At 38.5% G+C, this 12,239-nt stretch overlaps 1 protein-coding gene across 11 annotated transcripts in view; it reads left to right on the top strand.

The window, feature by feature from the left end:
* Positions 1-12,239, top strand: part of TBC1D5 (TBC1 domain family member 5) — a 315,243-nt gene that overhangs the window by 284,227 nt on the left and 18,777 nt on the right. For 9 of the 11 annotated variants that reach the window (XM_064704600.1, XM_064704597.1, XM_064704595.1 and 6 more), the window contains 2 exons: positions 1,562-1,594; positions 5,315-5,414. In XM_064704600.1, coding sequence (XP_064560670.1) covers positions 1,562-1,594; positions 5,315-5,414 — 133 coding nt within the window. The remainder of the gene's footprint in view (positions 1-1,561; positions 1,595-5,314; positions 5,415-12,239) is intronic. The other 2 variants (XM_064704604.1, XM_064704602.1) reach the window with 1 other exon arrangement.

The raw sequence follows: 12,239 nt of genomic DNA, 5'->3' as shown, positions 1-12,239 counted from the left end.
CAGTTTCAGCTAAAAGGTTGGTCCAGACCATACTGGACTTCTCCTGACTTTGGTTTGGACTGTTTGAAGAATTTATAAGTCTCTGCTCATCATAAGAGAGGTCAAATCAGCACTGCTATATGTACACAAAATAAAAATGGTATCCAGGCTGCTCATTTTGCTAGCACAATGAAAAGCTGCACTTAGAGGAAAGTGCAGTGTATATGAGAGCATCTGCACTATGCTGGCCATAAATCAATTGTTTCATCTAGTACTGCTAAAGAATTTGACATTAGAATACTGAAAAAGGTCATTTTTCCTGAGAGGATTTATGATTTAGCTGCTTACCTGTACAGAGCAATCTTTGAAAGGCACTGTGAAAAGATTAGTCTTAGAAATGTTGTATAGAAGAGACTTCTGCTTAAGCTGCTACTTGGAATAAGACAATCACTGGCATTGGGTCAGGTCAGTGACTTTGAATAGAAACTCTCCTCTGTAATCTCTTCGAGTGCTGCGCTGCTCCTCTAATGAAGAACATTTTCCTAATGACCAATTTGAACCTTCCAAGGGGCGGTTTTGGGCCATAGTGCCTTCTGTATCATCTGTGAGGAGTTTGATTCCATCATCTTTGTCACTTCACGTAGTTACAGGCTCCCAGCAGATCCCCCTTGAGCTCTTCTTCACCAAGATAAACAAGCACTGTTTCTTCAGCCTCTCCTCCAGACCTGTAGCCCTCCCAGAAGCCCTGCACTGAGTCCTCTCCATTTTCTCAATGTCTTTGCAGGCCTAACATGTTATTAAAGGCAAGGGCTCACAAGCACTGAGTAGAAAGGGGTGTAATGACTTTCCTGGATCTGCTGACCACATTGCTCATAATGTAGCTCAGTGCAGCTGTTTACATTATTCATGATAAGAGAACTTATCTCTTAGTGGCTCAACAGCCACTGTAGCCTCCATATCCTTTTCAGAAGATCTGAAACAAAAAGTTCCTTCCCTGTCTGCAATGATGCATTGGGATTTTTCTTCTCAGGTGCAGAATTTGCGCTTACAGAAATTTCTTAAACAGAAACCTCGAAAAGACTTCTCTTGCCTAGGCTTCCTGTGTCTCAAGGTGTTTGTGAGTTGAAGTTCCACCAGTCAGAACAGCAGCCACACCTCCCAGTTTTGTATCATCTGAAAATCTACTGAGTGTACATTCTGTCTCCTTATCTGGGTTATTGATGAAGATACTTCATCAATAGTCCAGTCCATTTGTTACTGTGCTCATTTCCAGACATAACTGGACATCAAGCTATTGACTCTGTTCTTTAAGCTTGGGATTCTGAACAATCCAGCCGACCTACTGTCCTTTCAATAAGCTCACATTTCATCATGTTATAAGTGACGATGCTTTTGGAAATGTGTCAGAAGCCTAATTACAGTAAAACTCTATTGCATTCACTTCTCTCCCTTCATCTGCATGCCCAGTCATTTTGTCATAGTGGGCAACCAGGTTGGTCAAGCATGATTTGCTCTTGGTAAATCCTTTTTGACTTTTCTTGATTATTGTCTTGTCCTTTACATGTTGGATATTGATTCCAAGAGGACATGCTCCGCAATTTTTCCAAGGACTAAGGTGAGGCCAACCATTGTATAGTTCCTTACATACCCCACCTGACTCTTGTTTAGTATGTATGTAAAATTAACCTTTCTAGGTTAACATCAAGGATGTTCTGTAATAACAGTGATTTTTCACAGGTGGTAGCCAGTGGTGTTGCAATCACCCTGTCAGTTTTTTCAGCACCCATAAGTGTATCCCATGTGGTCCCACGTGTTTGAACACACACTGCTACTTCAGGTATTCACCAGCTTATGCCCTTCCCCCCTCCATAGCCATTCCTTTCCTTCCCAGGCAGTACATGTGGGGGTCTGGGAGCAGAGTTGGCCTAAAAAGTGACTTGCAAAATGGATTCGAGTGCTGCAGCTTTTCTGTACCATGTGTAATTGTCTTATCTCCCTTAGTTAGCAATAGACCATTTTTCTTGAATCTCCTTTTGCTGCTCTGCAGATCTTATAAAATTACTTCTTGTTACCCCTTAATGTCCCCCATTAATTTTTGCTCCAGATGGGGTTTTGTCCTTCCTAGTTTTGTTCATGTGCCCAAACAATGATTGTGTGCCTGTCCTTTGTTTCCTGCCATTGTTTCCACACATGTGCTCTTCATTTCCACCATTTCCACCTCCATATGTGCTTTTCCCATTTCAGTTCATTAAGAAGCTCGTCTGTATGTGCTGATGTGTATCTGGGTTAGGTCCCTGTCCTGTGGCAAAGTCCTCCCCACTAGATTAGCAAGTCTGTACACAAAGATTTCTTCCCCATCTTTGCCAGGTAAACCTGTTCTCTAAGTTGTCTGTCCTCATCATACTGGGAGCCGCAAGCAAAATAGTTGAAGCCCAGCTAATGCCAGCAATTATGTAACTATATGTGGTTATGTGGGCTCCCTGGTACACCTGCTGCTCTCCAGGCTTTTCTGTTTTGCCATAGGTTTGAAGAGAAACACCAGAGGGGTTCCTGTCCCCTTCACCCTTGCACAGAAGCCCTACAGTAACTTTTGAACTTAAATGATTTCACATCACTCTGTTTTGGGTGAATGCATGAAAAAGCAGGAGAAAAGTCAGAACATTGGGTGACCCCAAACACTCTTTTGTAACACTGCAAAAGAAGGGTCCAAACAAGCAAGAAACCGCCCTAGGTGACGAGTCAGGCTTGAAGAGTCACCAGCCACACACTGTCACTCATCACTTTCCCTTGGTAATGGTCTGATAAAGTATCCAACCTGAGTTCTTCCTCTCAGGGAGCTTGTTCTTACTTTTCTGCTGCCAGAAGTCACAAATTCACAGTTCCATCCCTTTTATCAGTGTACACTTTCTTCCCACTGCATCTTGCCTCTCCCTGTCTGTTGCATAAAGTTTAACACCTGGAAAGGTCTTGTCAATCACCTGTCAGTCACTCCACTGCAATAAACACACCTGCCTCTTCCTACAACTGCTCACCTGCTGCTGTGGAACCACAACAGAGCAAAACCCCATCAGGGAGCTCACTCTCAGAGTGCGCACAGAGGTTGTTACAGCGCCGCTGGTGACAGCAGAGGTGGAGGTTACATCTTGTAGCAAGTCATCACCATTTGGGTGTTGTCTAATTGTGCAAACAGCCCTGGGTCTCTTGTGTGTCACGTGCCAAGTTCACTGTCTTGCCTCTTTGCCCATCCCACTGCCAGCACTCCTTGGTGCCATTCCCACAATTGCCAAATAAGTCAGGAGCTCTAAGTTCATTTAGCCTTGTGCAAGATTTCCCACTTGGAAAGGAGACCTCTGGCGCTGTCTGTGACTCCCTGATCACAGTTCCCCTCCTTTGTGCCTGCTGGGTCTGCTGAACACTGCTTCTCCCCATGCTGGATCCCACTGAGCGGAAAGAACAGGGGATGTAGTTTAATCAGCACTGCTCTCACTTGCCAAGAGAAGAGGTACTGTTGTATAACTGAAAAGGTCAGTTTCAGACTCTGTTTGGATAGATTCAGCTGTCCAAAAGCATTTCAAGATCAATTTACTGCAGTTCTCACCTACAAATAAGAAAAAAATTAGCCTAGGAGACATGGAAATATTTAGTACAAGAAGTTAAATTTTCTTATTCACTTGTAGGAGATAAACTGGGGTTCAATTACTGGCTAATGATTTTAGAATTTGATTGTGTTATTTTATAGTAGAATACTCAAATATTTTCACTTTTCCCTATCTTACAGCTGCACTTGCAGTGCCAATGGGAGTTTAAAATTTATGGTAGATTATTTCTTGCAGTCAATAGCTGTTTGTACTAGAAAAAGGTCTTCTGCAGGAACATCACTTGAATAGAAATGTTAATGCAGATATGCTTGTACAGGCTGTGACAGAACTGCAGACTTTGAATGAGGTCACTCAGCAATTCTAAATTGGCAAAAATCCCTTTGAGGCCTAAGTGGTCAAAGTATGAGGATAAGAAGAAAAAGGTGAGAGTATATAATATAAATAGCAAGGAAAAAATATTTCATATCTATTAGGTGCAAGGAAAAAGCTTGTAGGCAAAAGGTGATAAAGTGATAATGCTACAGTTACATTGCTGTTTATTCATCAATTGCTTTTGGATTTATGATATATTAGTGCAAAGTTTCCTTTACTTGGTTCTGACTTGGTTTCTGATGGAGATTAAGATCACTTACATCTTTAAATCAAGACTGACTCATTCTATTTATTCTTGCTGATTGGTTTTGGGGTTTTTTTTTCATTTGAAAAGCAATCCAGTCTCTAATGCTAAGTGATCTCCATCAAACAAGACTGTGATAGAACTGCAAAGCTCCAAAGAAAAACAGGAGGCTAAAAAGTTTCTTTGGCTTTCTCTGAATATTTTTAATTCAACTGCATACTTAAACCAGAGCCTGCTTAATACTGTTTGTGACTTAGCTTTGAAGGAATTTTTCCAAAGGAGTGGTGACCTTCCTCTGTAATATGGTCTTCAAAGTCAAGACTGGATGGATTTGTAAACCAGCAAACAAAGGCATTCAAAGTGGAATTCTTAGCTGAGGTAGTTCCCATTGCATAGACAGAGCATGGGTAGTAATGCTTCTCTTGGGCTTTAAAATCATTTTTTTTAATTACTATTTTAAATTATACTTGATGCATATTTTTTTAACCTTAACTTGATAATTTAGAGTAACTGCTTTATACTATGTGTGTTAAAAATAGTTTTCACCTAAATATTATGTATGATGGTGTCTGAAAGTGAAGTTGGCTGTGAAGACAAGTGTAGGCATTAAATACAGATAGAGGATGATGGATGATTACAAAAATAAGTGTACCAAAATATATGGCAGAAATGCATCCTTGAGACGCAATCCTAGGTCTCATGAAATATGCCTCTTGAAATTCAAAATAAAAAAAGGGTTTCAAAGGAATAGCTGAGGAAGTTACTCCAAAAGAAATGAAAATTTTTCGCATTTGGTGAGTTTTTTCAGCCAGTGCTGTGGTACTGTGTTTGCACCAAGTGAAATCAGGTAGCTGGTGTATAAAAGAATCCTGAGTAATTAACCTTTCTGAAGTCAATGTAGATAGATTTTTTCTTAATTCCTTAGGAAAAAAAAAAAAAAGAGTAGTACTATTAAACACGGAGAGATTAAAACCAAACCCTATTTCAATGAAGTGACAAAATTTTCCAAGAACAAAGTAATAGAAAAAGTTAAAAGAGGTCTAAGCATGTCAAGCATTAACTACTTTTAGTCTGCATTATAGAAATTTTGGAGGTTTTAATGCTAATCTCTTCATTTTAGGAGGAGGAATTAGAGGCCCAGATTTCATTCCTACAAGGACAGCTAAATGATTTGGAAGCCATGTGTAAATATTGTGCAAAGATGATGAACACGCATCTTGGTAAGTGCAGTACCTTGAATTAACCTGTAAATCTTTGCAAAGGCTCTTTCAGTGTTTGTATTAGAACTAAAACAATATTTATGTAGTACAGTGCATATTATTTTATAAGCCATGATAAAGAATGAATTGATGTACTCACTTGTTCTATCAGATGCTGCCAGCCTCTGTATCTTTATTCTGTCACACTTTTAAACTTGGGAGTAGAATAGCCACTGATGATACTAATAAGAAGCAGAGGCATTTTCGCACAGATGTCTTTGATTTCTTGTATTATAAGAAACTTGTTGGAGCTCAAACCTTGTGAACTTTCAGACTTGAAGTCCACTTGCAGTTTAACGGCCCCACAGTGATACTTGATGTGTGTATATGAATAGTTGTATAATATTCATATACTTCCATTAAATGTAACATTTTTATGATCTATGATTACCTTTGATATATCAAAATGTTACTGTAGGCTGGATAGTTTGATATTTTTCTCAGAACAGAAGAAATATAGGAGTAATATAAAGTAAGATAAAAGTCAATACATTGGGAACAGAATCCACAAATACTCCAGTCCAAAATCCTGCCTACATATTGCCAAGACAAATCTTACAAGAGAAAGTAAACAAAAAAATTTCTCACATCAACCATAAATATTTTTAACCAAGTTTTGATAAAAGTGGTGGTTTTAAACTATGTTGAGCTGAACTCTAAATGTTGGTATATTTAGTTATGTGAAAAAGCACCACTGTTGAGAAATCAGGGCAAAACTGCAATAATTTTAAGATTTATTTATGGCCTGCAATATCTGAGCAAAATAAATTAAAGTTGAAGATTTCAGTAGGTAGAACTAAGCATGTGATATCTAAGTTTGTCAGGCCAGAAAGTTCAAATGTGAAAACCATATTGTAATTGTATTTTCTTTCATGTGGGTGTTTTACTAGCCACTGTTACAAACCTAGGAAAAGCTATAAATATTGTATTGCTTGAAAGTTGGGAATTACAGCCTTGAAAAGCCAAGTCTAAACCTCTAACGCTGACAGCTTTAGTCTGATGTATTGTATTGCTTTTGTGAAGGCACATGACTAATGATGAGATTAGAAGCAAGCAAAGGGATAAATTATTAGCTACTGAAATGATGGGGAAAAGATTGCTGTGTCAAGAAGAAAAACTGAAGTTTCTTTCCTCTGGGAAAGAAGACAAGGAGTGTTTAGCAAGGGTATCAGTTCCAAGCATAAACATTTCACCTACTATAGCTGCACCAGGAATCAGAATAAACCCAGACAAATCTCCTTGAAGCAGTCTGCCTTTCAGCACTGGATTCATGAACTGAAAGCATATGATCTGTGATCATATCAAGGGGTTAAACTCTTTTTCACAAACATATTCGAAACAAAAGCATTTAGGGCCAGCAGTTTCCCAGAAGCACTGTGGAGGGGTTTGTTACCCTCACAGGACAAGGAAAGCCATCCCACGTAGTGCTTTGGCTGTGGGGTGTCCTGGGTGTATTGTGACGCCCCTGCCACTCTCTCAGAGCCTGCCAGCCTAGTCTCTTCCATGTCTACTCCCTGTACTTGTTCACAGTATTCCTGCATGTCTTGTCAACATCATGGACTATTAACTTTGTAAACTTGTCTTACACTGGAGTGTTTGTATCCTATAGAGATTAACAGTTACAAGTGATAAACAGCACAAGAGAGACAGAGACACCACAAACCTTCACAGCCTCTACATTTGTAGCAAATTTGTGAGTTAAGGTATGCCCAAATCAACCAGCAGATGATCCACATGAAGACAGGAAAAAAAACCCACCACAGTTCCTGATGATGTGGAAAATCCCAGCAGGCTGTGCTAGAAAATGGATTCTCTGGTGCATCATAGAACACCCCCTGAGGAATGTCTCCAGAGTCCATACACTGCTCAGGGCTTCAGAGAAGGGCAGCAAAACAAAACCCAAGAGCTTGTCTGGTTATTTCTAAAGGAAAAGTTAGCAGAGGCTCCTACATCTGATTGTCCCCCAGGTATCCCTTTACCCATGAAAATGGCTTGGTTTCAGAAACTGTAGAGCAGATGAGTTATACCACTCCTCTTGTAAACTGTAAAACACTTAACTTCGGGGATATTACTTCTTCCTCTTGGGCTGAATTTTTCTGACTTCATCACCCAGCTATTGGCTCGTGTAGCATTTTTAACAACAAAGTTAAAAATCCTCATTTAACTTACCTATATCCAGTGATAAAGTAATCTCTGAGCACTGTCTTTGCTAAGTAGAACACTGCTTTTTATTTTATGTGAGTTACTTTTTAGACCAGATCATTTTTGTGGTCTTCCTTTGAATTCTTCAGGATTTTCATATGTCTTTTTAAGTGGGTTAATTGTATCAGGACATGCTGTACCAGCACTGGGCCCAGGAAAGTGGTTACTTAGCTCAGGGAAGGTCATCTCTCTACTCTCCTGTGGCATTGCTCTTTTTAAACATTTGTAATGCAGCATCACATTAGTGCTCTTTGATGCAGTGATAGTTTGAGGTGATAATATGTTATGACCTTTAAAATGTGGTGAATCACAGCTTTCTAAACAGAGGCATTTATCCTGTGGGTAAAATCAGGAAATGTTTATTTCCGCCTGTGTTCCTTGTATTTGACAATATTAAAATTCACTTCTTGCCATTTGGCATTTTAGCTGAATAATTCAGGTAACTCTGTGATGTACTCAGTTTTCTTCTGCCCTTCTAACTGCAGATATAACCATCATATATTTAACGGTTTTCTAAATTGTTTATAAAAATTGTATATATCTGATTGCAGATATATTAAAGTTGGGAAGTCGTACAGAACTAATTCTTTCAGCAAAGAGCTAGACAACGTTTCTGTGAATTATGAATAAGTCAGTCAAGCAGGCAGGCCTGCCTTTTAAATTTGATAAAATTTAAGTGCCTATTCTTAAGAACCTCCCTTTTTCTTAGATTGATGCTGTAAACCTGCCTTTTCAGACATTATTACTCAACCAATAGTCTTTTTCTTGTAGGATGCATTGCATTTGCAGGTCACGTTATAACAAAACAATGTTAATTCAGGCTTTTAAAAATGCATATCCAGTGATCATTTGCCACAAAATTATCACAATATCAAACAATTATAGAATATTCTTCTCATGGTTTGTTATGAGACAGTTGAGGATTTTTTGGCTGTCTTTTCTCAGGTTCTTTCCCTTACTAGGGGAATCCAGATGACAGTCAGATGCAGTTACTTCATTACAGAGATGATGTGTAGTAGCTGAGAAATTATCAAAATAACCATGAAATTATCTATGCTGTTTTGAATATGAGGGACAGAATGGCAGTTTTTATTTTGTTCATATGTTCAGAGATGCTTTCATTAAATGTTTATCTCCTTCTGTAAATAAACCCCACTGTCTACAACATGGCAACGACATAATTAACTGCTTGTAATATCGGGGCATGTTACCATGGCAATGAATGATGGTTCTGAAATATTGCTACAAAGTGATATGGGTAGAAATTAGAAATATGGGGTTCATTATTAAAATGGAGGCAAGTCATTTTGTGATCTTGTTCTCCATCTTAGGGCTGTGCTTTAGAAAGAGCTTTACTTTTCTTCTCTCTCTCTCCCTTAACCACTGGAGTACTGCTCAGGGGAAATTCCTTTTAACACCTCCAAGGACAAATGTCAAAATTTAGGTGTGTAAAATAGCAATGCAGGGAAGTAGATTTTGCTGTTTCTCCCACCTGTTTTCACAAGGTTGTCATAGCTTTCAAAAAAAAAAACCAAAACAAATCCTGTGTTCAATTTTTCCATTATTAAAATGAAGATACATCCAAACTTGTAAACCTGTCATGTGGCTTTGCTCACAAAAGAAATGCAGAATATTACTCAGCTCGTAGTGAAAAAGTATAGTTGCCATAGCTATCACTGCTCCAGCATCATCACAGATACTGTTTCTTGATGTTACTTTTTCACAAGCACTAGCCTTTTCCAGGAAATAATATTGTCACTGGTGATTTCAGAAATATGGTAATATTCTGAAGCATTTTTCTTTCTGGGAGATACTCTACTGTTAGTGCACATAAATTCCTCAAGGCTCAATGATTCAGAAAGCTGTAATACACCGTTTAAGTATTACAGTTTTATTACCTGTCATAATGTTACTTGTTTTTTGAAGAATTTTGATTATTTCCTCCTTTCTTGCACTATGTGAAAATAAAAGCATCAAGCTATCAAGCGCATTCAGAAAAAGATTTTTCCTGGTAACTGGTAAATGTGACATCTGTACGATGTCTTAGGGTAGATAATGAAAAACATGTCTAAGGGACACGCACACAAACAGCGCTCAGAGGGCCTTATAGTATCTGCTGGAAGATTCCTCCTTTGTCCTTCACATGGGACATGGGAATGAGTTTGGGGTGTTTTTTCAGCATGTCTGGAGTGTCTCAAAGAGCAAAGCTTTGTTACATCCCAGGCTCAAGCCTGTTAGATGGCAGTTCAGGTGGCACCAGCTAATGACACTGTCATCTGACACCATCTGCTATTCTAATATCTTTAGGGTTTGGACCATGTCCACACTGGCCCACAATTAAAGTGCAGCTTCTTAACAAAAAAAGTGAACTAAGGCCCTGGAGAAGTATCAGCCCTCTCCCTCCATAGGCAAGTACCAATATGAGAGATTGTGGAGGTTCTATATTAACTTGCCAGTTTTGTTCCAGAAAGTAAAGTGCTGAATTTCAAAGTGCTGTCTCTTTATATGGGACAGGAACCAATCCATCACGACTGTCTCTGGCAGAAGAACCTACCATTTGTTTCCAACATGGTTTTGGACCTCCAAGTGTGGGAAAGTTTACCAAGTAATTACACAAGTAGCACAGTAAGTCCTTCTCATGAGAAGCAATTTATAGGAACATTGGTTCCGTATTAACTTGGATATGGAGATCTTTATATAGAAACTATTTTTTTTTGATGGGCAATTTATCAGGTTATAAAAGTAGAGAAACTAAGGTCATTCCCCACTTGCTTTTGCTTAAGGGCAGCACTGTGTAAATGCAGAAGGTTGCTTCCCCAGCTAGCTGAGATTCAGAAGCAATTTAGCTGCTTTCTTGCTGCACAGAGCCTCAGCTAATAAGCCCTGAGGATTCATACCAGTTCTGCAGAGTTAGCTCACAGGGTTCTGCACAACACCCTAGAAATATGTGCAAAGGTACCCAGTTATACAGAGGAAACATAAGTCTGCCTGGTTTTATTAATTTCACCTTCATACTGTTACTGCTTAACTTGAACCAGCTGCCAGAGGGAGATTCAGGTGGGTCTCAGAAATATGTTGTTCAATATCCAGGTCTTTAAATCACTTCTTGTCTTGGAGGCAACATCACAGAAACCTCTTAGGTCTGACCTACATCTACTAAAGCATCATGGCTTCACTAAGCCAAAACAAATAAATCCTTCTCTGAGCTCCCCATCCAGGGCTGTTGTATTTTGCTTGTGGTGCATTTTCCAATTTCACTCCTGCTATCTGTAATATGTTGCCATGTCCTTGACCAGTATTCCAGTATATCTCTACCCCTCCATTGCAGATTATGGAAGGGATGTTGAAAAGTGAAGTTTTCATCTCACATCCTTCCAAACACCACCAGCATCCTGCCTTTGGGATGGCATGCCAGCTGTCAGCTTTCATAGGTAGCCTGTAAAAAATTACATGTATTTACAAAATGCCCAGAAATTATGGCATCATGGTGGCAAGAAAAACGAAAACCAATCTTTTGAGAGTTCTTTGGATGGGATCACAGGACATCCCTGCCACAAACATCAAGTAGTGCTGGCACTTGTATATTCACTAGCACTTCCTGACATCTCCCAGACAAATATTATTTGGAAGTTTTATTAAAAACAGTTCAAAGCCACCTTTTCACTGTAATTATTGCAAGCACCATGAGCAAGGAAGAAAAAATACCAAAATAAAGAAATAAAAACTTACAGGATATACTTGCTAGTATAATTTTAGTTGTTGTGTGAAATAGCACTTCTAAAGGTTTAATTAGACTGATTTAATTCCTTCCTCTTTTATCAGTCAGTGCAATTGTTATAAGGATGCATTTTATTTTAAGGATCATTTACAATGGGGAAAGGAGAGGAGGAAGTTGATTTAATGCTCAGTATTTAGGGATTGACATACTGCCCAATATAGATCTGGACACAGTGCTTGTTAAATGTATGCAAGATAATACTGAATTCCTGTTTTATGTGTCATGTGATGAGAGGAAAGGTTATGACATTTTTGTAAGGATAAAATGAAATGGAAATTATTTTACTGCCCTGTGCTGAAGTGAAATACTTCAGCATTGTCGAGGAAGTAAATGCATTAAATGAGTTCTCTTATGCTTGGGACATAAATAAAATAATCCATGGTTTATAAATCCAGTGTGATTAGAAATGCTATCAGTATAAAAGGGCACATCAAACACAGGCCCATGAGTCTAATGGATTGTTGTATTTGGTTCAGAATAATGGTGTAAAATAACCTACAAAAATAGCATATAAACAAAGAACATTAGCAAATTCATTAAATCAAATGTAGGAATGCTTACTGGGAAATAAGTATTTGTTGTATAACATCGTATACAAGAAATATTTGTTATACAGACTTACTTTCAGACCGTCATTTCTGGTCATTTAACAGATACATATATATATATATTTTAACATATGAAGAATAAAAGTGTAATTCTTCATGTTCCATGAATTTTAACCACCTTTTTGTCACTTAAGGGTAGCTTTTAAGGTCAGAAACAACTGGTTCAACTCAGAGGAAGCCTCCTTTCTTTCTACAACA

Source organism: Zonotrichia leucophrys, chromosome 2 (assembly GCF_028769735.1).
Source record: "Zonotrichia leucophrys gambelii isolate GWCS_2022_RI chromosome 2, RI_Zleu_2.0, whole genome shotgun sequence".
In the NCBI taxonomy this organism is placed as follows: domain Eukaryota; kingdom Metazoa; phylum Chordata; class Aves; order Passeriformes; family Passerellidae; genus Zonotrichia; species Zonotrichia leucophrys.
The sequence above is the reverse complement of the archived record's forward strand: the minus strand, read 5'-3'. Positions and strand labels throughout refer to the sequence as shown.